General features: G+C 35.1%; 1 protein-coding gene across 1 annotated transcript; it reads left to right on the forward strand.

The window, feature by feature from the left end:
• LOC149771686 (ubiquitin-conjugating enzyme E2 L3-like) lies at positions 1-27,779 on the forward strand. Its single transcript, XM_089948226.1, has 4 exons — positions 1-53; positions 7,969-8,064; positions 20,697-20,883; positions 24,920-27,779. The coding sequence occupies exons 1-4, from the start codon at positions 27-29 to the stop codon at positions 25,072-25,074; spliced, it is 465 nt and encodes a 154-aa protein (XP_089804352.1). The 5' UTR covers positions 1-26; the 3' UTR covers positions 25,075-27,779.
• Positions 27,780-27,977: the final 198 nt, after the last annotated feature.

The following is a 27,977-nucleotide window of genomic DNA, read 5'->3' on the forward strand; positions in this document are numbered from 1 at the left end:
TATGTACGTCACGTGACAATTCTAAGATGGCAGCGACCAGGCGGCTTCAAAAGGTAGAAACGGTTATGCATGTTTGATGAAAGTTCCACAAATTTGACACTGAAATAGACGTTTGTGTCATATTTTCAGTTATATTTGAATGAATTTGAAGAAATAGAGTATAGTATTATTGTTAAACTTGCGGTAAACCTTCTGTTTGCTTTTTGGCTGACTCACACCCTGTTCTGTTCATCGGAATCGTCTAGAAAGTCTGCAAATAATATACATTAAATTGACACTCATGTGCTTACACTTAAATCGCGGAAGATTATGATCTAAATCTAATCCGGCAAATGAACATTTAATTTCGGCATGTCTTCATGAGATAACAGTAGGCCGTTTGAACAAATCTTCATTAATGCAAGTTCATCATGTGAATAACGTGTGGTCGAACAGTGTAAGACTAGTCCTACAACGTAACATCACCCGATATTTTTGTTCGGGGGATGGGTGATGGGTCTTACTTAGTACTAATATTAGTAACCTTACTCCTACATCGTGGACAGGGTACTAAGATGAGCATATACGTGTCAATGGAGCAAGCCGGCGCTCCTTTAGCCAAATATCAATTTGAACATATTCCTTGCATATAATCCAATATATTGAGTAGTCCTCTTATTTAATACCGGAAGTATCGAAACTTATTGTAGAAATTGTTGTAAAATCTTGTTTACCTTTTTTATCCGATATTTTCGTTTAGATCGGCTGCCATATTAGTTCAGATAATGATTATTTCCATTCTCAGCCTCGTTTGTTTGTGTGCCATATAAGGACACTGAGTCGTTATTTGGAAACGTAAACAAATCGTAGTAAAAATATGGCATGGTTTGAGTCAGAAATAATGCGCATTGAAAGCAAATATGGTTTATCGGCAACTTTGAAATTCCACGACGAAGCCATTATTCGCCACTTGATTGCTAATAACATAGCGTAGAATATCCAAACATGATCTGGCAAGCCTTACATAGAAAAGGGGTCACGGTGAGAGTCTTGCGTTATGTATCATAGCGGACATGGTGAGGTTAGTGTAACCATGCCAGTTTATTTTAACGTGCTAGTGCTTAATAAATTCAAAATAAGCCAAACTTCTTTCACAACATGGTTATACTTATGTAGTAGATTTCTACAGTTTGTTTTTCTGACTTTAGTGATGATTTTTTTGCTCCATTACATGATATGGGATCAGTTCATAGCCTCAACCACAACAAATCAAGTTGAGGCTATGACATCGTAGCTAGGTCTTACTGCCAAAATAACGGCACTGTGTAGTGTGTTTTGATGTCGACTAACAGTATAACGAAAGTCAAATTTTCAGAAATATCACACACAGCTGGCAACCAATAATGATGCTTTCATACAAAGTATAGTTATAATGTTTTTGTCAGACTTTACTTACCCTGATGTCTTTTCTCTAAGAAATTGTAATTCTCACAAAAGAAATGGACCTGTTTTAAAGTTTCGTTGGCTTACATATCAGTTGGCTGGAAAGTGATGAAGGCTGGGAATGCTGAAATCAGGTTAAGTTGAAATATTATTCTTTAACGAATGAATAAATATATATTATGCCTATTGGAACTGTAAATTAACGTTTCGTTTCATTCAAGAAACATATCTGCCACATGAACCTACTTAAACATACTTCATCATACCTCAACTACCATCGCATAGCAACAAATTCAAATGTAGGTCAATGGAATACATGAAAATGCGTCCATTTGCTTGTGTCATATTTTCATTCTGCCAGGATAAAGACAGCACAGTAAGTATATTAATTACACATAAATTAGTGGAAGAGTGTCAATATATGCTGACAAATGTGTGAGATATTCCTGAAACTTTGACTACTCATTCTGATTTCAACGACATTGGAACATGCTATACAAGCCTGTTATTTGGATAGTAAGACATAGCACTTAAACAAAAAAAAACATGTGCTGTGTCTTACATTGTAGGACTAAGTGTAAGACATACACCCTAATTTGTATTTTTATTGCGTCGTATCACAGTGAAGCTTGGTCAGATTTTTCGGAATATCTCACACCTTTTGCACCCATATTCAATATTGACACTTTTCTATGGATGAAAGGCTGTAGTAGATTAATACAAGTCATACGGGTCATGTAGGCATTCAACACCGAGTTTTTTTTACTAATGTTTGTCATTTATTTAGAATTTGATTCTACATACCTTTAAGTGGCAAGTGTTCACTTCGTTTAGATTCATATACGTCCATATTCCTTTGGAAGGTTATTATTTAGATGCCCTGAGAGATGCATACAGCAAAATTGATGTTAAAGTACATAGACATATTTTGGACAAAATGACTCTAATAATAATAACAATAGTAATGAGGACTTTGTATAGCGCTTAATCTTTAGAAGATCTAAGCGCTTTACAACATTAGACAACACCTATAAGATAAAAAACATATATAATGATATGATTACAAACACAAACACCATGAAATTAGAAAACATAGAAAAAACATGCTTAGAATATTTAAGGTAGGAAACATTATTAGGTCTTTAAGTTTGTTCTTGCAGTCGAAATAAGTGAGTTTTGAGAGCACTCTTGAATGGGATCACTTTGTCTTTGTGTCTAAGTTCATTGGACAATTCATTCCACGTTGCTGGGCCCTGGTATACAAAAGAACGCTGTCCATATTACATTGTTTTCATAGTGGGAATAATGAGTATACAATTGTCAGAAGAGGAGCATAAGTATCTTGCTGGTGTGTACACATGGGTGAGGTCGGATAGGTATGTTGGACTAGAGTCCGTCAGTGAAACTTAGCACAGAGAACAAATTTTGTGTTTGATTTTGGATCGAATGGATAGCCAGTGTAGGGTACAGAGCAGTACGGAGGTGTGCTCTGATCGTGGTACTCTAATCATCAGCTGCTGAATTACACAGCAAAAATATTGCCTGAAGGTCATTATTTTAGCTGCATAAATCAGTTACTGACAGTTTATACCATGATAAACTAAATAAAAGCAACATTAAATTATTACGATTACAATTCTTTATAATTTTATTATTTCTTTTATTTTTATATTGTTTTTTTTAGTTATAGTTCCTATTAGTTTTAAAATTTTATTTAAGTATATGAATTCTTGTTGAGGGCTACTGCTAAGTAGCTATTTATAGACCTGGGGATTCTCCATCAACAATATAATAGCTATGTCAACATAAAACAAGTAATTACATTATTGGTAGGCAATCTAAGGTTTTAAACATTCCACAGCATAGTCTTAATATTTTTTTTTTCAATATGGCATATGTGTTCTGTGTAGAAGCTCAATATTCAAAGTAAAGGATCTGTTGTTTTGTTGGACATACAAATGACTCTTGGATTTGATGATTTTATTGATGAGTTTAATGTGACTTTGCACATTCATTATTGACTAGACTCTTGAGTAAACAATTTTAATTTCTTTAAATCTGTTTTTATGTTCATTATTTTCATTTCTTTAAATCTGTTTTTATGTTCATTAACAGTTTAGGCTACTTCCAATTTTAATCAAGACTGTTGGTAAATTGTTAGGGGGTCCAATAGTCAAAGTTAGACATCAACCCTGACAGTTGCAATGGGATGGGGCAGGATCTATCTCCCACATACACATCCACATCATAACTATCAGAGTTGGTGTCTTACATTGTAGCCTTACATTGTAGGACTATGGGTCCGGTTGTGATAATGATTGTTGTTTAGTTTCATTTGTAATGAGCTGCACTGAAAATACAGTAGTCCTATTGTTCTTCCAGTTGCTTGCTTAATACCTGTTACACAAGCCAAAATCTAGCTTACATGCAGTTAATACCTGTTACACAACAAGCCAAGATCCAGCTTACATGCAGTTAATACCTGTTACACAACAAGCCAAGATCCAGCTTACATGCAGTTAATACCTGTTACACAACAAGCCAAGATCCAGCTTACATGCAGTTAATACATGTTACACAACAAGCCAAGATCCAGCTTACATGCAGTTAATACCTGTTACACAACAAGCCAAGATCTAGCTTACATGCAGTTAATACCTGTTACACAACAAGCCAAGATCCAGCTTACATGCAGTTAATACCTGTTACACAACAAGCCAAGATCCAGCTTACATGCAGTTAATACCTGTTACACAACAAGCCAGGATCCAGCTTACATGCAGTTAATACCTGTTACACAACAAGCCAAGATCCAGCTTACATGCAGTTAATACCCTTAACACAACAAGCCAAGATCCAGCTTACATGCAGTTAATACCTGTTACACAACAAGCCAAGATCCAGCTTACATGCAGTTAATACCTGTTACACAACAAGCCAAGATCCAGCTTACATGCAGTTAATACCTGTTACACAACAAGCCAAGATCCAGCTTACATGCAGTTAATACCTGTTACACAACAAGCCAAGATCCAGCTTACATGCAGTTAATACCCTTAACACAACAAGCCAAGATCCAGCTTACATGCAGTTAATATCTGTTACACAACAAGCCAAGATCCAGCTTACATGCAGTTAATACCCATTACACAACAAGCCAAGATCTAGCTTACATGCAGTTAATACCTGTTACACAAGCCAAGATCTAGCTTACATGCAGTTAATACCCATTACACAACAAGCCAAGATCTAGCTTACATGCAGTTAATACCTGTTACACAAGCCAAGATCTAGCTTACATGCAGGTTTTTTTAATGCACATTTAGATCTTATCTGATCAAAAGAAAGAATTTATTGTATTTTCAGAAAAAGATATTAATCCACCATTTTTTATTTCATTTTAAAAGATGCAGCATGTCTGCTTTTCTGTTTCAGTGTTGACATTAGTTACTTTGCACATTTCTCTAATTTATAGAAGTTGATATAAAATAGTACTCTGTACAGTTTATATAGAACTAAATGCAGCTTTGCCTGATCACAGGTTGCATTCTGAGAAGTGGAAGTCTTTGGTACATTTACTAATGCAGTTGCAATTATCTCTGCATTAAGTGCTAAAACCTTTTCAGCAAAATTTGGGAAACAGGCAACTTAATGTAGTCTTGCTGAGACCAGTGCCTAAACATGAAAGTACCAAAACTGATCCTTCCGAATATCGTCCCACATTATTAACAATCTGTATTAACAAAACCAATGGAATGGTTGGAAAATTATAGTGTCCACTATTATTGAATCCAACAAACTACTGTCAAAGATTTAGGGTGGATTCAGACACCAGAGAAGCACAATAGATCATCTTGTCAGACTGAGTGCTTTCATAAAGTAAGAAGATATAGTTGCCATCTTTTTGGACTTTGGGAAAGTTTGTGACACCACATAGAGGTACAGCATAATAAACAGCCTTTTCAGCCTTGGCATGAGGGGCTGCCTGCATGGCATAATAAACAGCATTGTCAGCCTAGGTCTGAGGGGCTGCCTGCATATCACAATAAACAGCCTAATCAACCTCAGCCAGAGGGACTGCCTGCATGGCATAATAAACAGCATTTTCAACCTAGTCCTGAAGGGTTGCCAGCATAACCTTATTTGAAATCTTGTGACAGGTAGAAAATGTATGGTCAAAATAGGTTGCACTCTTGGAAAGCTATCTTAAGGAGATTGGTGTACCTCATGGGATGTCACCCCATTCAGTATAAAAAAAAATAACAGCTTATTGAAATGCCTTAACCCAGTAACTGACTGTTTAATATAAACCAAAGAGAATGCATACTTTAGAATGTCAACTACAGATAAGCTTAAATAGAAATGAAAAAAACCCCAGACTCAAATGCTTGAAATCTAAAACTGTATACACTTGTGCCAACTGCATCATATTCATGATGACCCCACGCTCTATCTTGATGTGTGTCTTGTTCCTGTTGCAGAGGAGACCAAATTTTGAGTGATGAGTTTCCTTCCACATATTAGATATTTTAGGTACAAATCTTAAAGAGTCCTAGATTTAAAAAGAGTTATGTTAAACACAGATTGGGGAGCAGTTTGAAGGTATTGCTCTAGTTATGCAGGTCATTGGTAAGATCTCTGTGTGTGTGTTAGATTTTTAATGTAGCTTTAACAGTTTTATTTATATCGTTATGATGTCTGCAGTATAGCAGTTTATAGTGATTTCTAGCAGGAAGGCTCAGTGTGAGAAACAGAACAATTACTTTACCTGAGATAATACCAAAATTGACTCTTCATTACGTTACTGGACTATCCTTTACTCTAGCATATAATGTCATCTTTAGGCCAAGCCCAAACTTTGTATGCTCAGAAACCAGGATTCGTTCCACATTTTGGCATGCAAGTGAATGGATAAAATGTAAGGCTACCACTGAGTCTGAGATAACTATTCTCTAAAATGATATAAGCTACACTCATTGGTGGTAAAAAATGTAAAGTGTGATAAAACATAGACAAAGAAATTTTTGGATGCATTGGGCTGATAATTAGCCATGGCTTGAATTCAGTGAATTTGAATAAATTATGTTTTGCAATTACTGCATTTGATCTATCAGTTTCTAAAACATCAATCACCAAAGTAGCAAAATCTATAATATAAATCTGTGTTAAAAAAATTAAGATCTTTGAGGAAATAAATATTTTGTACATACTTTGCTATTTTCTTGGATTAAAGTCTGTTAACATGCATACAATCTCATCAAAGCTAGGCATCTGATTGAAATTTGGGGACAAGTGAAAAGGCATGTGGAACCATTTAATTTTGCTGAAACTACTTGTCCTGGACAAGTGGTGGGTGAAAAAAGTTTGATCATCCTTAGGCTGTAACAGAATTAGCAATTAAAAACTTTCAGTTATCATATAAAGATAAATGTGACCAGTGAAAACTTTTATTTGCCATTGAATATTGGTAGACCATAGTTACAATACAAAGTTGGCTTTCTCCTTGTGATATGAAATAGCCAACTCAAATTAAGAATTAATGGAACAAGGCTTGGTCAGTGCACCAAAGTAATAAAATAAATTTAGTGTAAAGTAGATGATTATAATTTTTTGGTTTGTAAAAATTTAAGGCTTTCACAGGGTCCATGCTAGGATGCAATTCAGGTGTAATGGTTACCCCAGAACCTGTGATTTTTCCAAAATATTGACAGAAAATGATGTTGACTTTGTCTTTTATCTGCTTAGAACATCCACTCTTTTTTTCAGGCATCTAAATATTTCCGTATTCTATGTACAGTGTCAGTCATTCTCTTTTCTTTTGTTTTAAATCCAGTTTTAACACCATTTTTGTGCTTTGGTTAATTTTTATGTTGGTTGATTATTTTTATCTGCAGTTCTATTTTAGTCAATGAGATTCCTCAAGAAAATTTACACTTAAAGGTAAAGGACCAAACATATGATCATGGGGGGGGGGGGGTCTTTTCAACCATTATATTTTCTTTTATCTTGGGAATAGATAGAATTACTTTCTTTTTTTTCTACAAATCAGCATTAGAGTTTATTGTTCTAGATGCTTGGTTTGGGGGGGGGGGGCCATAATTTTTGTCCCAAAATATCAATTTATGGGTAAAATTTCATGCATTTTAGCAGTTTTTTATTTTGTATTTCAGCCTGTCAAAGTGGAAAGAAAGAACATGTACCTCAATACATGTCAGCTGATTTTGACAGTAACCTATGTTTAAGATTATATCTTTTGCAATAACAGTCATACAGCAATTTTACTGTATCAGATTATTTCATTATATATATGCCCATCACATCATCTATTGTGTTATATTTAAAGCAGTCATTTTGCCCCGAAATATGAATCCACTGAATCCTAATTTTAAGAGAAACATTGCCTGGTGATTGAAGTATGGAATATATATCCATAGATAGTAGGTATAGTATTCCAGAATCTGGCAAAAAGCTGTGTCAGATGTACCTTAGCAAAAGTTTTATCTTTGTGTATTACAGAAAATAAAAGACTTGCAATTTCTTTTGCAGGAACTGAGTGACATCAGGAAATCAGAGAACAATATACTTAAAAATATTCAAGTGGATGAATCAAACATATTGCTATGGCAGGGATTGCTTGTACCAGTAAGTTGGAAGTTAGCTAAGAGTGATTCATAGTGGACAGTGAAGTATTTTTCAACTGATTTTTATTATATATGTGTCATTTGTTAGCAGAATGCAGCATTGTGGCATGGGCAGGGTTGGCAACATTTTATATGGTATCCCAATACAAAAAGTAGGAATATTCTCTTATTCTCAGAAATGGGTGAAATTTGCTTGGAAAATAGTGAAAAGTGTTATATAAATAAAGTTGGGACTCCTTAAGAAATTCTTGATACATCCTGCAATATTGCTAATCAACAGTAGTGTACAGATTTTGTGTGATATTATTTTGAAAGCCATTCATCATGCATGATTACATTCCATACAAAACACACATTCATCCATTTTTGACAATGCCGTTGGGTAGTATATAGTACATGAATCATAAATTATGGAAACTCCACATTTTCATGGTGGAACTTAAGCCATCCGCACTGTATCACAGACCAGATAAAGTGGTTGACGTTGATTATCCACAACATGGCTCATAGTGGTGGATTAAACTGTATTACCCCAATTAGAAAGTTGCAGCAATATAATTATGTAATACAGGATGCCCACTATATCACATGGAATATACGTGTTGGCTGAGCTACAGTACGTAGTACAGAATGCACTTTTTAAGTTGTATCCAGTGTTAAATATTCAACGACTCGTTATCTAAAATGCATTCATGTACTTGATTTGTGAGAGGTGATTAATACCTTTCTGAGCAAAGACTCTTTGATCATTTTGGTGATTCACAAAATATGCAAAGTTTAATGAAAGTAATTTTAATGAGAGAGAGATATTAACCTTCTCAGCAGACAAAAGGATAAAGAAGTCACATTTTAGTGGGTTTTATTCCATTGTTGAGATAAAAAAATACAAAAATGATGATGTTATTTTTCTATCATTCGTTGAGTCACTTTTAAATTGTTTGCTTTACAAGCTTCCACACAATGAAATATACATAGCACTATCCAGAGTACACCTTTACTAGTCCCATCGCTGTGTAATGATTACAGCACTATCCAAAGTACATTGGTACTAGTCCAAACACTGTTTAATGGTTTTGATTTTAAATTTTATCATCCACATATATTTCTCAGTGTTGTATTAAGTGAAAGTTTTGTTATATATGGAGCATACAAAAATTTATTAAAATTATTGGACTGTTCAGTATTGTCTTATGTGATTTTGATTGGTAATATTTATTTTTACTGGAGAAATTTTAGGGCACTGTTTTTATTAACTTTTACTCTTTTAAGATGTACACTGTGACCCCACTGTAGCACGCTCCATTATAACACGATTTCGGATATAACTCGGTCATGGCGTGGCTCACAAAATTTTATATACATTATGTTTCTCGCATGCGAAAAAAATCTTTCTTAAAAGTATGAACAAAACGTAAAAAGTTTATTATCTTTTTGGGGAAGAGATCGCGCATGAATAATACAAGATGATCGTGGCATAGCTCCGAACATTTATGTGTATTTTTCTCGTACACAAAAAAATATAAAAAATAAACAATTTCTTTGTCCATATTGACAAACCCTCTTAACAGTGCATTGTTATATTATACTCTGCTTATGTTGACATCAAGCATGAGTACTGTATGTTGTGAGATATCTGCTTCTTTTTTTTTGTTGACATTTTTTGTAGCGGACGTAAACTGGATGAGGCATTACCTCATATTCTATCTTTTGTCAGATTTTCGGCCACTAGCTAGTAACTAATATATTTACATTGCCTGACATTGGTATGTGGATTGTAAGTAAAATTCCTCTTCTTTTCACTCAGAATTATATCCTTCAGAACACTCACATTTTCTGTAGTAATCCTTGTCATCAGACCAGAACACCTGCATCTCTATTTTCCGTTAACCCTTTGTTAAATGTCTGATACATGCGTGGAAGGCAGCATCACTCCGCTACCACAAATGTAAAAAAAGAAGGAAAAAAAAACTTACTTGTTGGTCTATTCAATAGGCATGGAGGAACAGTAACTACAACTGACCAACCGACAGCCAATTCCTTTTTTAAAAATATACCCAGATAAAATAGTTTGCTGAAATTTCAAAGAAAACATTACCTTTGAAGCACCGACTGTTATGAAAATGGAGAAAAAAAATCAGTCTCAATTATGCAATACAATTATTAATGTTGCCGCCACAATAAGAAATGGGCATGTTGTTTGGTTCTCCAAAGCTGTCCTTTAGCGGTGACTTCAATAATGCATGCACCTTTCATCGAAGAAAGCAAACTACAATCTTCAGTAAAAACAAAGAACTTTTCTTCAAAGGAAGTCAGTACCAAACTTAAATAAAAGCAATGGAATCAGATGGATTTTTTCATTTTCTAACGTGACTGGAACATGTTAACTGTGCTGTGAAAATTTTCTTTATGCAGGGAAAAAGTTTATGCTTATGAACACTACCAACAGCAGCTTAAAAGGCAAACTAACTTTTACCGGCTTGGGACACATTGAAAAGTAAATGTGCTTCATAATTCGTTGTGTGATTGTGCTATGTTTATCCACTGAATTCAGACGTATATGACCTGTGACAAAATTATTGAATATTTAAAATGTGTGTGTGTGTGTGCATTTTTTCTGTGGAATTGCTTGTATTGTGGATTCAATGTATGTGATGAGATTGCGGGTGAGTACATTGTTTTGATACTCTATTCATGATATACATTAGACATGTAAATATCAACAGTATACACGTATCTGTACCAATCTGTGGTTCTCTAAATAAAGTAAAATATAATATATGCCTTCTCAGTTTTCACTTCAGGTGTATTCCCCATTTAATATGCATTGATTTAAGATGGTAACTATGCAAGTGAAGAATGTGTTTTACCACCTGCATTTATTACTTACCCTCCGAAAACAATTTCTTGGAGTACATGCATCATTTTCTTCAGCTAACTGACCTGTTTGCTTATAACAAGGTTCGGTCTATAACATTGGTCGTTTTCTATGGCTCCCAACTGCTGTGTTATGGGGGGGTCACACTGTATTGATAACATGGTTTACATTATTTCACACACACACACACATATATATATATATATATATATATATATATATATATATATATATATATATATATATATATATATATGTATATAAATAATGGGGGTCAGACTGAGTAAAATAACAAACTTTGGTACCAAAACTGGGGGTCAAATTAAATTGGGGATATCTGAAGTGCAAAGGAGGGTAAAGGGAAACACACACACACACACACACACACACACATATATATATATATATATATTTGTTGTAAACACTTGTTTCTTCCTTTTCATTATAGAGATGATGACCAAGTATAAATGATTTAAGATTGTGGAGAAGGGACATGAGATATGTCTACATATATGATTTCTCATTCATACTTTAGTATGAAAATACTTGGTCTTTTTAAACAGTGGGTCAGTGGCTGCCAAAATATGTGCTTGTTAACTACTCATGTCTGATCCGTTGATTAGTCTCATGAGGGATGTCAAGATATCCTCTCCACCCCTTTGTCAGACTTGCCAACTCTTACGATTTGGCCGTAAGTCTTACGAAAATTACCCATAAAATATGGACTTACGGCATAGATGCAAAAACTATGGGAAAATGATCATTGCCGAAAAGTCAGGAAAATTTGTTCATGCATGTTTGATTTGGATCTGGGTTTCGTGTTAGAATTAGTGAAATTAGTCAGGGAACCAGACTAACTTTACAGCACACCTCAGATGCTTTAAACTACACCTATTTGTTCATGCAAAGCATGTGCTTGATCAAACTGTTGATTTTTTTTACAAGTGGCATCGAGCAAGCATTGCATGTTTAAGATGAAACGGAAAATAATCCTCTTGAACAGTGTTAATAATCAACACAGAAGAATAAAAAGGAATATTCAGATTCTTAAGAATAAAAGCTGGAAGGGACACAGTTACTTTTATTGGACATCACATGCCAATTTGAGTATGTCTCATGGTGGGAGATATGATTGCCACCATTATGTGAAATGGAATTGAATTACAAGAAGTTGAGAGATAGCAACAAGCCATTGAGCTGCATAGGGTGTGGAATTAAAGTTTGTGCAACTGTACTAGTGGTAAATGAAGTCTACCTGTACTTTACAAATTTTTCAGTTGAACATAGTGTTTATCTTTGTTGCATGTTTCAAATAGCGAATTTTTAATTATGTTTTCCAGCTTTACAATAGCAGTTTATGATATTTTGCTACACCTTACTGAAAACTGCTCAGACTTATGGAAAAAATCAACTATCTTACTGAGACAGACTCATCAGGGTTGGCAGGTCTCCCATGTAGATGTAAGAATAGCATCAGAATATACTGTATATGCAAATACAGTAGAATCTTTGATTATTGGTATGGGTGTTGTTGTGATGCCATCTCCACTACCCATGAAGATTCAGAATAGTGCCACAGTAAACTATCTGTGAGTACAGTAGAATTGTTGAGTAGTCTCATGAATGACTTCGAGATGCCTTCTCCACCCCTCATGCAGAAGCAGAAAAAGTGCCAGAATGTCTGTCTAATCGTATGGTTAGACGATCCTCGCCTGTAATGCAAGCGCACTGATGGTATGGATGGACGATCAATACGGACCATGTTGCACCATCTGGCCTTATGGCAAAGCATATATTGTCTTTAGCATGCTTTTTCAGCTGTAGATCAACCAGTCCAGCTGTATGAATGAGCTATGTAAGATTACAGTGGTCTTTATGCTGAGGATGTAGTTCAGTCCATCAACAACCAGGCAGCAGACAAGTTATATACCATCTTTGGTACACCATTATGACTGCCACCCACAGCTGTACAAACAAGTTATAGCTGTCAGGAATCAGTTACCGTATTTTCCCGCATATATCCCGTGGGTTATACCAGATTTTACAAACCCCGCGGGGGGGGGGGGGGTGCAGGTTATATAAGGGTGCGGGCTATATCACAAATTTTTTACACGTAATAATATTTCAATATATTTCCCTGGCAATGAATTCACGAAAGTCATCCATCTTCTTCTCCCAATTCTCGGGTAGACGTTGGCCGACGGTCGTTTGTGTTCTGACAATTGGTTCCTCTTCATAAATTTATATACCCAATGCACTCCTCCTTTAAAATCATCAATGTGCTTCTCTGCCGCCATGAGTTTGGCCTTCAGTTTGATGGCAACTGTCGAGACTGGTCAGTTGTTTTCCCGCTGGGCCACGATCCACTGCTTCAGGTCAGCTTCAAGGTGAGGCCATTTTGCTTTAGGTCCGCGACGAGCACGTTTTCGTGGATTCATCTTCTCCAACGTTCCTTTTTCTTTTCTCCAACCTCGGATTACACTCTCATCAATATCAAATTTTCTGCCTGTGGCTCTATTGCCATGCACTTCAGCATACGCAGTGGCAGTTAGCTTGAAGTCGGCTGTGTAAGACTTTCATTTCGGCATTTTTTAAATCAAACAGAAAGAAATTATTTAAACTCGAATCTACAATTAAAAAGAATACAAGATTATTTAGAAATGTCCGCGTTTATGTAGCCTGTAGTTGAGGCACAGCTCCTATAGACAGCCAACGCGCACAAGCACTGTGTACCGAGCCTGAATACCGGTAGTTAATTGACGTCATGCGAGCTACATTCGAAATTGACAATTGTGGCATTCAGCCTCAGGACCTCACACCATTGCATATCCAGCTCACAAGTACCTGGCTTCAAAATTCAAATCTGCCGGCTGCCAGCCGGAATATAGTGGAGGCAGGGTGACTAACTTGAACTGATGCAGAGGGATGAATATGGACCGGGGCCGACTGACTTGATAGTGTAAATGCAAAGTTGCATGTTGGGCGGGTGAGTGAAAATGTAGTAGTTGTAGTATCATTCGTCATCCACATGTGAGCATTGACGAATTCAGTCCTTCTAAAAATAGTAATGGTAGACAATGTGAACATACACAAAAAAGTTCATCAATCTATGGTTGCAGGTTATACAAAGGTGCGGGTTATGCCAACGATTTTTTACACAAAACCCCAAAACCCGCGGGCTATATGAGGGTGCGGATTATCTGCGTCTGCGGGATATATGCGGGAAAATACGGTATCTCTGACTGGTGGGCTGGCTGACAGACCAACCATGACACAGTGGTGAACCCTCTGCACTTACGAAGCCATCTGACTGAGCCAGACCAGTCATGCCAGACTGGCAATCCACAATGTTAACTCTATTGGCTGCTCATATTTATATATATTTTTATATATATATATATATATAGAGAGAGAGAGAGAGAGAGAGAGAGAGAGAGAATAGAGAGAGAGAGAGATTGATTTCTGGCAGATTGATGATTTATGATGATGAAAACTTTGTTATAATATCCTATTAATGAAGGTGATCAAATGAAAATGCCAGAACATCACAATCCAGCAATGGAATATATGGGATTTAGTTCAGTGCAGTGATAGACTAAATCTACATGATTTTGTCTAAATCGGAATACTATCCTTCACCTTAAGTCCATTCTACATACAAGGTCAGTACCTTGGTTGATGATGATGATTATGTTGTGTCATTCAGAATCTTTCCATAGCGGTTAAAGATGGTAGAAATTACCTTGCATCTCTTGGAACATTTGCAGTCCCAGTAACACAAGAGTTTCTTTATGGTAAAATAGTTACATGCAACTTTCTCACCCAGTTGGTGAAAAGGAAAAGTCATGTAGAAAGATATTTTCTCCACACATACCTTGTATAGATGTTGATAAAGTGGACAGACATGTCTTTAATGCCAAGTCAGAGTTAGTTAGGAACATTTTATTAACTTCAACCCTAATTGATTTCACTGCATTTTGTTATCGAAACTCCATGACTTTCATCATACCTTCGTGAAGGAAGTCTCAGGTGGTTTCATGAAGAGTTATGTTTTTACACAAGAAAATGTAGTTTTTTTTGCATGTAAAGGGCATTGTATATAGTACAAAAAACTATCAAACAGGGCTTTTATGCCAGAACATTTCTGGTTATGAAGTTAAACAGCAGTTGAGTCTTGCAATAGAGATGCAGTTAGTACATGATCAGTCTTGACATATCCGATTCATGCTTCCACTATAGACGTTGAACCTTGTCAAAAGATATTCACGGATCTGATTTCATGCAGTTTCTGACGGGTCAGTTGTCCTAATGACACAACCTGATTCCTTCCTAAGAACAGATTGCTATCACTAGTCAACCAAAACAATAATTATTTGTTACCTCCCCTTGATCTGTTGAGAGAAGCAGGACACTGTACTTACCCTCAGATGTTACCTCAGATCAGATGCACAAACAATATCCGCAGCAGTTGTAAAGGGTATTCCTACCACTAAAGGCCCTAATAGAAGACATAAATCCACAAGCGCTGGCCATTTGACTAAATGGTGTTATTAAATCAATGCACTCATATGATAGATACACTAATAAATATTCCAGAGAACAATGTAATATCTCAGTTTGAGACAGAGAAACAGATGACTGACTGTCATGCCCAGTCTGCCATCTCTAGCTTCCATTTGTGTAAATCGTGCCTCTAAGGAGAAAACTGAATCTCTTTGGGTTTGTGGTAGCTGCATAGATGGTGAGTACTCCCTATTCAGGAAATCAGAACCTTGATCCAGACATGAACTTGCCACTTTCACTGGATTTGCCTGGGAAATTTTTGATGGTGAGATAATAATCAAGTGCAGAATGCCACAGGGATCTCTTATGCACATATATAATTGTCTCATGTTGAGCTAAACTAACACTGGGAAACATTCATTCATTTAGTAGAGCACTCATGCTCCTACTAGGGGACACAGGTAGGATGCTCAGTATTTCCACAACTTATTTCCTATTCTTCTAATGTAAAGTGATCACTTCATGTATTTGATGGAGAAAGCAAATTGTTTTTTTATGGTAAATTTTGGTTCTCCTATAAGACTTAACTGAGCAGATTACAGACAATCCGACCCACTCTTCCCCATGTGGCATAACAGGTTACCTTCCTAGGTCGTTTGACACCTTAATAAGGATGCTGCTTCATTGCTTGCACTTGATTTGTGAGAGGGAAAATTATTCTCTTTCAAAGCTGCTCCTGACATATGGAGTCTGCTTAACAAATCTCAGAGGACTGGAGATGGTCTGTCTGATATATGAGGATGCATCTCCCTCCATTTCTTGTCTGTTCTCCTAAGGTATTATGATTGGGTAATGTAGTTGAAAAAGAAACCTTTTTTTTTCAAGTAAAATATGTTGCTTTTTTAATGTACCATTATACACATACACCCTTCCAGCCTTTCCACAGTTACATCCATATAGATGGAATGCGTTGTAATGTGCATTTAGAACAGGTAAAATTGGCTGGATAAGAGATTTCTTTAAAATGCATGTTCTGGTTTTCTCTTTAGCCATGAATTGCATGTTTATGACAACCCAAGGCGATTGTTGCTGTTGTTGATGTTGATCTTTGAACTTGGTTTTTAAGGGCTAAGGTGAGAACTTATCATGTGTTTTAGGTTGAATCACATGTTTTGGAGTTGATCTGTCTTTGACAAACACTGTTCCACAACAGGCCTCAGGATTCTCCCCAGAAAGTTTTGAAAGCATCATGGTGGGAGTGCACATACAGTTTATTAAAAACAAGTGCTTACATTATTAAATATTATAATATTACAGAAGGGTATGAATTTGGTTTCTTTTTTAAGTACTGGTACGGTGAAAAGTATTAACTGTGGTTAGAGGAAAGATTTGCTGACACAGGTCCAGGGCCATTGGTTTTTAAAATAATTTACACAGAATATTTTCTGCTGAAAGAATTTAAATGTTGCACAAACCTGCATTTTGTGCACAGATTATGGTTGTTTGTATTTTTGCTAAAATGAGGTATGAGACCTTGATGAGAGATGGCACTCATAAAAGAAAAGGAAAACAGGCCCTTCTTCCTCCGTGTCTCCATGGTCCCAATAAGTGTATGGCATACTTCTCCCTCAGGAGAAGACTCCTCTATCCCAGGAGGTTATGACATGTGTCTCTTCCAGAGAAGGGCAATCCTTTATCTCAGGAGGGTATGGTATCCTTTTCCTGAGAGAGTTGACATGATGGTTGACCTGATGCAGTCGGTGCTCGTGAAGGTTCAGTCCAGGACCAAGTGGCCCAGTGGTTAGCATGCCAGACTCCTGACCTATAGGGTTTAGGTTTGAAACCTACTGTTGGTCATGCCTGGGTCAGCTACAATGGTGTGTCATTGGGCAAGACACTTTACTCCAATTGCCTCTGCATTATATAACCTACTTTTGTTGCAGTGCCGTAAATTACCAAACAAAATTACCCCAAAAAACAGGATCTATGCTATGGAAGGAAGTAATAGGGTTGAGAGTTAGTTGCAGTTATAATGGCAGAGAAGGACCCTTACAAAGCCATTAGCCCATTATAGGCAATGAACAAATCACACACCCTTCAGGACACAGAGTACTAATTATGTGGAAAAATGGGAACCAGTCTGGAAATGGGTGAACATAAATTAGAGTATATATGGGGTTGACTGACCAGGATTGGTTAATAATGTAAGTTATGTTTTAGGAAAAAGAATCTTTAGAGAGCTTATCCTAGTTGTAAGTGAATTTTGTTTTTAGAAACATTGCTTTATTGATGGAATTTCAGTCCTTTAACAGTCTTGAGTTTGGAACACTCATTACTAAAATTAGCACCTGACTCTTTGGTGCAGAATTGAAAGCACATGCAGGTCCAGAGAATGCCACGGCTCATATCCTTTCATGTACACAGAAGCTGACATCCAGGTTTAATTTATACTAATAAATATAGGTTTGATCATGAGCATTCAAACATTTTAAGTTATGAATTTTTAATATCATGGTGTTTTGCATAGGTTTACAATAGGAACTGAACTAGTACCATGAATCCTATAGACAGCCACAGCAATACAGTGACTCCACATATGCAGGTGCAATTAACTTTACTATAAATGTAATCATATGGATCTATTTGTGGATAACAAGCAAAATTAATACCTTTTGTAAACCACAGTGATTTTCAGTGGAATATTAAACACATATTCAGATATATCAACTGTTGCCAAGAAGGGGGAGGGGGAACAGTGTAGATTTGACTATGTTAGGTGGAGTGTTTTGCACTTTGGTTTATATCTAAGCAATACGTATATAAACATTATACAATTTACCATTTATAGAGTAATTATAGTAAGCAATATGATATTTCCTAGTTGTCTTTTGAAACATAATGCTTCAGATATGATCACTTAGTTCTCTTCCACCATGTGTAATGGTGATGACCTCTCATGACTTTGAATCCCACAATTTTTTTTCAGTGAATGTTTTGAAAGATTATATTTTGCATTTTAATGGACTTATGTCTACTTTACTTTAGTTTTAAATTATATGTCTTCTGGGATGAATTTTAGGTAATTTTTGACATTTAAATATCATTTCTGTAATAATACATGTACATATAAATGGTCACCTTGACCTTTTACTCATTCATTACATAATATGACAAGGCTGGTAATATATTTCAGTATTGAATTGAAGAGCAATAAGTGGTGAAATTAATAAAGATGTCTCTTTTTAGACAGCTTTATTTTAATATTTTTTTCTGATTTTCTTAAATAAAGCTCAAATATTTAAATGTTGCCTGGAATGCACAACTGCTTTTTAGGTGAACATGAACTTGCAATATAATTTAATATGCACTAATGTAATCTTTGTCAAGCAGAACTGTGCACATTTCTTATGTATTGAACTACTATTCCTGGGGCTGTCAAGAAAATCAAGGTTAAATAATGGACACACGGTACTAATGGAAAATGGGAACCAGCCTGGAAATGGGTGAACATAAAATAGAATATATATGGGTTAGGCTGACCAGGATTGGTTAATAATGTAAGTTATGCTTTAGGAAAAAGAATCTTTTGAGAGCTTATCTTGGTTGTAAGTGAAAAAAATAGAGACCTTGTTTTATTGATGGAATTTCAGTTCTTTAACAGTCTTGAGTTTGGAACACTCATTACTAAAATTAGCACCTTACTCTTTGGTGCAGAATTGAATGCACATGTTTCAAACACATGCAGGTCCAGAGAATGCCGTGGCTCATATCCTTTCCTCTACACAGAAGCTAACATCCAGGTTTCATCTATACTAATATAGGTTTGATCATGAGCACTCAAACATTTTAAGTTGTTGAATTTTTAATATCATGGTGTTTGCATAGGTTTACTGTGGGAACTGAATTAGTACCATGAGTCCTTCAGACGGCTGTGTAGCAGTCTTGTTCTGTAAGTTCTTAGGAGAGGTCTCCCATCAGAAACATCAGAGCCACCTAATTGGTCATTGAAAGGTCATTGGGTAAGGCAACATTTACTGGTCTTCGATTTCTGGTCACTGTCCAGTAAAGTCCCATTTTATGTCTTTTATGCCATGTCACATGGGCTAACATTTCATTGTTAGGATCAATTTAGACTGAATTTTTCTAACGCGTAATAATTATTGTTTTCAGTCGCTACTGGAGACTTCTTAACATTAAATAAAGGAAATCTTTATGGTCATTGATTATTTTCAGTTGTCTTAAACCCTTGGTTTTCAAAAATGAGGGTCCTGATAGGTAAAATGGGGGTCCAAGTAAGAAACGAGGGAGTCCATTTGTGGACATTAATCATTATACAGGCAAGTCAATTCAATTTACAATTTTTTTTTAACTATTATGTTTTGGTTTCATTCACCTTTATCTTCACACTTTTTAACATGACATTTATTATTTCTGTTCATGTACCTTCTTTGTCAACTAGAGCCTATTTCTTTAATCTTTTGAGGGAAAATGCATCCATAGGATTCACTGATTCAGAAAAATAAAGGACACTGGCTGGGCATTAAAATTTCAGTGGGTGCACAGACAGAATATTGGTAGTCCTAATAGCATTTGAAGGCACAGAAGTGCTTATAGAATTCCCTGCACATGCTTCCTTTTTGGAAGGCTGCATCAAGCTGGGTTATAGAGAGTACTTTGCAGTGTAGCCCAGTGTTAAAGCATCCGCCTTGGATGCAGGGTGTCTCTGGTTTGAACCCCAGCTGAGTCATACCAAAGATATCATTAAGAGGTTAGTGTTAGGACTGGTCGGTCTGGTATCAGGATAATATGGCTGGGTGGAACTTCATACTATAGGTGTGCAGCATGATGCCCCAGTGCTTGACATCATTATAAACTGTCACACTGCAGACATTGTAGCGATATGACTGAAAAATTTTCAAAACTATATTACAAATTCAAAATACTCACACACATACTTTGCAGTGTTGTCAGAACTTGTCCACTTAATCTTACATTCATGTAGATTTTAAAGATGAGTCCAACTGCAAACTGCACAGACCCAAATCTGCCATCACATAATGTGTTAGCAGAGCTTGGTTTATGCAGTTTGTTATGAATATTCAGTTGAATGAAAAGCATAGACCTTGATCTGCAGGCACATTATGCAGATAAGGGTCTATCCTGTTTGCAGCTGGACTCAACTTATAAATGAGTATATACGGAAGTATAATCACCTTTGAATGCATAAAACTATGTCCTCTGTATATTCCTTGCAGGAAAACCCACCTTATAACAAAGGGGCATTTAAGATCCAGATAGATTTTCCAGCAGAGTATCCATTTAAACCTCCAAAGATCACATTTAAGACAAAGATATACCATCCTAATATAGATGAGAAGGGTCAAGTATGTTTGCCAATAATTAGTGCTGAGAACTGGAAACCTGCAACCAAAACAGATCAGGGTGAGTTTTTTATCATGAAGACAGTAGATGTTTGCATTTTGTCTCTATCCAATTTATTGTTACTCAGATGTTTGAAAATGCAGGAATTAGATGATGAACTACATTTTAGGGATTGTTTTTCATTATTTATTTATGGACCGTTCCGGTGGCCTAGTGGCATGATGCCCCAGTGCTAGACATCACTTTAAACTGCCACACTGCAGACATCGTAGCGATATGACTGCAAAATTGTTAAAGCTACATTAAAAATCTAAATCATACACACACTCATTATTTATGCTATTATCAACAAGCTTAATAAAAATAATCTTTATCTTAGATTAACTTTATTATTGTACCATCCTGTCTTGATATGACGTAATATGATTATCCCATGCTTTTTAACACTGCATATTATCTAAGAACAGGGATATTGCCTTTCCCAATGTATCAGTCTGTCCATCCATTTGTCTGTGCAGCTATGACAAAGGTTGTCATTCATACTCCTTGAAGGATGTTAATGAAACTTTGTAGACTGGACATGTAGTTGGTGTATACACTCAATGCACTGTAACATTTTTTACTTTTTCTGCTTGTCCATTTCTGGATAAATTTCATTGCAAACTGTTTTTTAAAAAGCAGCACCTTGAGAATTTCATTCATCATCAGTTTTACTGCCACACTGGTTGGAAGAGTTTGTTGAAATGTTGAAGGATAGATATGTGGTTGGTGTAGATGTCACACTTTCATCTGGCTAATATTTTGGGAAATTTCATGAAAAGTTGTCAGAAAAGGGATATTTTGTGAATTGAGTTTGTCATTACTTCTCTCATAACATTTGGATAATTTTATTGAAACTTCATATGCTAGATATGTGGTTCATGTAGATGTTCATTGTGCTTTTATGTTTTCCTGTTGGCCCATTTTTTTAAAGCTTAGTTTCTGTTGTTATTGAAAAAAATGGTAATTTTGAGTAGTAAGTTTATCACTGCTTTTCCTCACACCCCACTCAGAGGATTTTATGTTTTAACTTAGGTATGTGGTCCATGTAGTTCTGCAAGAATATTTTGAGGAAACATTTGTTAAACATTTTTAAAGAAGGTAATTTTGAGAATTCAGCTTAGTATTTTTGCAACCTTATACAGATTGCTTCATTGGCCTAGTGACTAGAACGTATGCCTCAGATGCAGGAAATCGTTGTTTGATCTCAGCTGAGCCATAGCAGAGACTGATAAAAATGGTGCCTCGCTTGGCACTCAGCATTAAGACATTAGTATAAGGACTGGTTGGCCTGGTGTCAGGATAATGTGACTGGTTGGGACATCATGCTACACGTCTGCGGCATGATGCCCAGTGCTAGATATCACTATAAACTGCCACACTGCAGACATCATAGCGATATGACTGATTTTTTTTTTTAAGCTACGTTAAAATCCAAATCACACACACACACATGCAACCATATCCGTATTCTTATGTTACATGTTTAGGCTAGAATAAACAGTAACACAAAAAGAGTGAAAACAAAAAGCTTTGAAAAAATATAATAATTTATTTGTTTCCCTGGAAAAATTCTTTAAAAATGAAAATATATGAACTTACAGTTTCCAGAATCAATACCAAAAAGAATCCAAGAATAATCCACGAATAAAACTTTTAAAGTCCTAATATTGAAATGTTCTAATGATTCCAAATTCGAGTCCTGACAAAGAATCCAAGATGAAAGCCTATGATGTATGCTGTAGCCTGTACTGTAAAGTCTACATTTCCTTGTACAAACACAATAATTTATCCTCTGGTCTTGGAAATCCAAATAAAATTCTCAAGAAATGTCCTTCTTCAGGAATTCTGTTTGAATACAATAATATTTCCAAAGAAACAAATTAATCTTTTAGAGTCCAAGTAATCTGAAGAAAAATTAACATCTAACTCAAAAACTCAAAAGTGGGTCACAACAGAAGAAAACAACTTGAGATCAGGTGTTTAAATGCCCAGACTCTGATCTCTCTCTCTCTCTCTCTAAACATCACTTAATGCCTAATTGTGAAATAGAGAATCATGTGATCATGTTTACATGTAAAAGTCACATAGCTCCTTTATATCCTTGATAAGAACCAATCATTTTACTCCAAGAAAAAGTTGTTTACTTGACCCTCAATCAAGGCCAAGAACTATGTCAAAAATAGAAACAAGTGTTTCTATTATTAGGTATTTATGGAAAGATTCAGGTCAAACTGAATTTTCTAGAAAATATCCAATTCCTATTAAATAAAATTACATTACAATGAAATGTAAAAAAAATAAAAAGATTCCAAAACCCACAAACAATCAAATGAAATCAAACACAGCTTAAATCAAATTTAATCAAATATATGTAACATTATACAGTATTGCAACCTTATATTATAGTATTACTGCTGAGCATTTAAATATGCGTAGAAAACTTTCTGCTGCTTCATTGCTTCATAGATCTTTTGAAATGTGGAAAGCTGTTCCCAGTACAAGTTTGAAGCCTGGACTTAAATGTATTTGATGATTTGGAGAAAAAGAATGTGATTTTAATTGGTATTAGCCTGGACTTATTTGATGAATTGGTCCATAAAGACAGGGATTTTAGTTAGTAATAGTCTGGACTTTTTTAATGAATTGGTCCAGAAAGACAATGATTTTAGTTGGTAATAGTCTGGACTTATTTTGATGAATTACTCCAGAAAACCAAGTATATTAGTTGGTATTAGCCTGGACTTATTTGATAAATCTGTCCAGAAAGACACGGATTTTAGTCAGTAATAGTCTGGGCTTATTTAATGAATTGGTCCAGAAAGACAGGGATTTTAGTCGGTAATAATCTGTACTTATTTAATAAATTGGTCCAGAAAGACTCTGGTTAAATTTGTATAATAATTGCACTTAATGCTTGATGTCCTCAAGGATGTAACTACAGTTTTTACAGACTTATAATCTTCAAATATTTTAAGTGATTGAGGCTAGAAACACTATACACACATCTGCATGCCATGAGGGTGATACCTGGTGACTGTTTGTCTGAATTTTATTATCAGTTTGACTCATAAGTATTGAGACATAAAACTGAAGAGTCCATTACCAGAGGCCTTCACTGATGACAATGACATTCAGGAAGTGAGTCAACACAAATTGGGCAGTTTTCAGAATCTTGTGATGACTCCACTATTTCACTTTCATATAGTTGGTTTCTAAGTGTGGCAACACTCCTTACATGAATTTTCTTTGTGTGGAAATGAAGCTGTTGGTTCCTTGTGTATTTTGTTCCGACAAGTTTTTCCAGTGGATATTAGACAGAGCATTCATGATGAATGGCAGAACCTCAAGGTGAGACTGTCTATGCAGAAATCAGGTAATCCACTGACAGTTGAGTTCTCTCTCAGCTACGTCAATCCTGACCTGGAGAGAACTTGGATTTTTAATCAAATCAAAATTTTATTAGACATATTCACACCCAATATGTTTATCTGAAGTACACTGCTTGCTTTGTAAGGCAAATAAACATGGAAATAAATCTATTAAAATTTTCTTTCTATAGACTTTTCAATAAAAAAAAATTCTTGTATATGATTATCAGAAGTTAAGCAGTAGCAATGTCATGTAAAGTGATTATGTAGGACCCACCCATCCAATTATTATCAAAGCTTGGAATCTCTTAATTTACTTGCTGAAATATCATTAGATGTTGATTATCTATGGATATAATGAAATTGATAATCAGTACGAATTCTGGATCTGATTAGCTGGTCCTACTGTTACTTTAGACATTCTGCAACAGAAAAACATTTAAAACATTTAAAATTCTTTTGTTGAGCCAGCATCAGTGACAGACAGGGCAGTCACTAATCCAGGAGTGCTGATAATAGCTTTGTGATCAAGACTTAACGAGTATATTTTTTTATTAAAATTTTTCGAGTGAGTAAGGGCTCAACATACTAGATTTAATTGCCTCTTTTAGCATAGTTCATGCCAATTTTTAAAAAAAAAAACCCAAGACCTTGCTTTTGATCTCAGGATTTTGGTTCATTTTCAGTGTTACAAGCTCTTGCATCACTTATCAATGACCCAGAGCCAGAACATCCCCTAAGGGCCGATTTAGCCGAGGAATTCACAAAAGACAAAAAGAAATTTATGAAGAATGCAGAGGAGTTTACAAAGAAATACAGCGAAAAGCGACCCATTGATTAAGACAGACTTAGAACAATCTGTGATTTTATCTAATTTTCCCCCTTTTTCATCACAAAAGGTCTTGAAATTCATATTTATTTTCATGTGCTGAATATATTACTCATTGCAAATAGATGCATATCAGTGACTAAAACAAGTTATGTTTGTGTCAAAGGAACACACTTTCATCCTCATTCCCTTAAGAAGTATAATGAAGTATATATTCTTTAAAGTATTTAGTCATCACGTAATCTGCATTGTGGCCCAATTGTATAGAAACTAAATATGCAAAATGAACTTGAATATGAATATAGTGCCTAACATAAATCAGTCACAAGGCTAATTTGCAGGGCATTTAAAGTTATTAATATTCCTCAGAGAAAGTGCAATAGAAGGAACCTTCATTTTACATGAGAATAAAGTTCAAAGATGTGTTCTGTGAAAATAATGTGATTTCTGTCTAAAATTTCATTTCAATGCACTTTTCAAACATATAGAGGGGTATATAGTGCTACTTTTGTCCAGCCATACCATCGTGTCCCATCATTTTACATCAGGTCTATCGCAATTTGTGTTTTCGCTCTTTAACTTTTGAAGGTTTTTCATGGATTGAAACTAAATTTGCTACAGTTTTACATTCAAAAGACCTTGGTCAGTTTATCTGTTTGAGAAAACATTTCCCTTCAGTTTCTGCTTTACCCCTTTCATGCAGATCAGTTTGAAAGTTCCTTATTTGTCCAAAATTTATCTTTTAGGTCTGTAATTAGGCATCACATTTGAGTTTATTCTTGTACAATAATAAGTTTTTTTATAGTAGATAATTTGTTGTAAACACTGGAAGGTAGTGTATTTGTTATGCTTTATTTCAACATGCAACCGATGACAGTGTCAGTTGCCATATAAATGACTTCCTGTTTAGAATTTGTAATAATCATGATAAAATTACTTATTTTTGTTTAAATATTTATATACCCCCGCCTCTGTAATGGTTTATAGTAACCCTTGTGTCTATCCTTGAGTCCGACAATCATCAGTGCAACTACTCCCAGTTTTTTTTTGCTTGTTATGAAACTTTATAATTATTATGGTCATCGCTTGAGGATGCATATATTAAAAAACTACTTTGTTTCATACAATGTATGTGTGAGTTCTTGTCCTTTTTCTTTTTGTAGCAGTGTATAACAGTCTCATAAACATTACAATGTATGACACAATCTCATTCAAGCAGCAGGTCCCACATTTTATGATGGATTACTTTGAACTTTGGTAAATATTAATTGATCTTCACCAGAAGATGTGTATATTTATTTAAAAAAATCACATGACTTCCACAATTTTTGTTAGAGTTATTACCCTTTGTTGATTAATTTGGTGCATGACACAATCTCATTAGTGCATCAACCCTTGTCATGTGTTTTGAAGTTATTAATGGAACACTGTAAAACTTAGTACATATTATGCTCATCATCAGAAGATGTGCGTTTGAACAAATTATACTTGCTCGATTGTCAGAAGAGTTAAGAACTTTATGGATTTGTCTCCAACCATGGTATAGGGCTGGAAAGCAAGAGAGGCGAGGGTATATTTACATGAGCAAATTACTTACCATTCATCTAGTTATATTTAACTTCTTTTTTGTCTGATTAGCCATGCTTTGAATTTTCTCAATTTATTAAACATACATTTTCTAATTTTCTGACTTAGATTGTCCAGGTACCACATAACATAGGTGTAATAAGTGCTTTGTTTTCAATAAAGTGTCGAGATGTCAGTACATGTTTTTGCTGGATATTATGTGTTTGTATTTTCTTTAATATATCGTGACTCAAATTGTCTTCAACTTTTACAATAGAAAAAATGTTTTAGTCCAAATGTTAAACTTGTTAAAATACCTAACAAAAGAGTTCACAGTTTATATTGATAATATTAAGGTATCGTTGCTGAGTTTATAACATGCCATTGAATTACAAAACTTTTGCTGTGTTCACATGAATGCCTATATTTAAGTTGAAAGAAAGCTTAGGAATGTTGGAGAATTTATAAAAAAGCATGAGGAGAAAGCATTTTGATCTGTAGTGTGCAAGAATGCTCTTTTGTAAATAAAATTGTGATGAATAAATGGTGTAAATTTGTGTGTACAAGTTTTCACACAGCAGACAATAGTGCATGTTTTAATTGTCTACACCAGTAATTAATAAAGCATACAAGTGTATATATTGACAAATTTTAATTGACATTTTTAGTCGTATGAATAAAAACACTTGAGAAGAAAAAAATTCTCATATGAGCTAATATGGAAAATAAATATACGACTATTTGGCAACAAGTCCAAACTGAAATAATAATATAATTTTCGGAAACATAATGACTATCATAGTAAATATTTTTCTGTAGTTTGTCCAGTAGCATGTGAATTTAATATTTATTTATTGGAAAACATAATCATTAATATTTACTCTTAAACATCTGGATTACAAAAAAGTCAACAAAATGAAAGAACTTGATTTGTATTAGTCGATGAAATAAATGTATGTCAGTTAAGATTTGCCAGTAGTTTTAATATACACCTGTGTGTGTATTCCACATAACACACAGGGCTTGCAGTCTCACCAATAACATCACTCTTTACCCAGTGTGCCTTCACATATTCTTTTGTCCAACATCCCTCTTTACCCTGTTTGCCCACGTTGATGTGTGTTTTTTGTCAGTAAAGAAATCAAACAATATGCCTTCAACTTTTTCATTAGTGGATGTCAGCCCATGTCTCTGTTGCCACTAGCAATGTCCAAAGTTGCAAAAACCTGAAAGGTGACCATGAATATCTATACAACAATTCTCAGACAATGAAAACATTCTAAGTGTTAAAAATGCGTAGAAAACTTTCTGATTCTTCATTGCTTCAGAGGTCTTTTGAAATGTGGAAA

This window comes from Sinohyriopsis cumingii, unplaced genomic scaffold (assembly GCF_028554795.1).
Source record: "Sinohyriopsis cumingii isolate HCF-2022 unplaced genomic scaffold, ASM2855479v2 utg001727l, whole genome shotgun sequence".
NCBI classification, from domain to species: Eukaryota; Metazoa; Mollusca; class Bivalvia; order Unionida; family Unionidae; genus Sinohyriopsis; species Sinohyriopsis cumingii.

What these genes read in the sequence shown, in the direction of transcription:
- LOC149771686 (XM_089948226.1), top strand. Translation starts at nt 27, where the DNA reads ATGGCAGCGACCAGGCGGCTTCAAAAG. An exon ending in CGACCAGGCGGCTTCAAAAG is followed by an intron (nt 54 to 7,968) that starts GTAGAAACGGTT and finishes TTTCTTTTGCAG; the next exon opens with GAACTGAGTGACATCAGGAA. An exon ending in TGCAACCAAAACAGATCAGG is followed by an intron (nt 20,884 to 24,919) that starts GTGAGTTTTTTA and finishes GTTCATTTTCAG; the next exon opens with TGTTACAAGCTCTTGCATCA.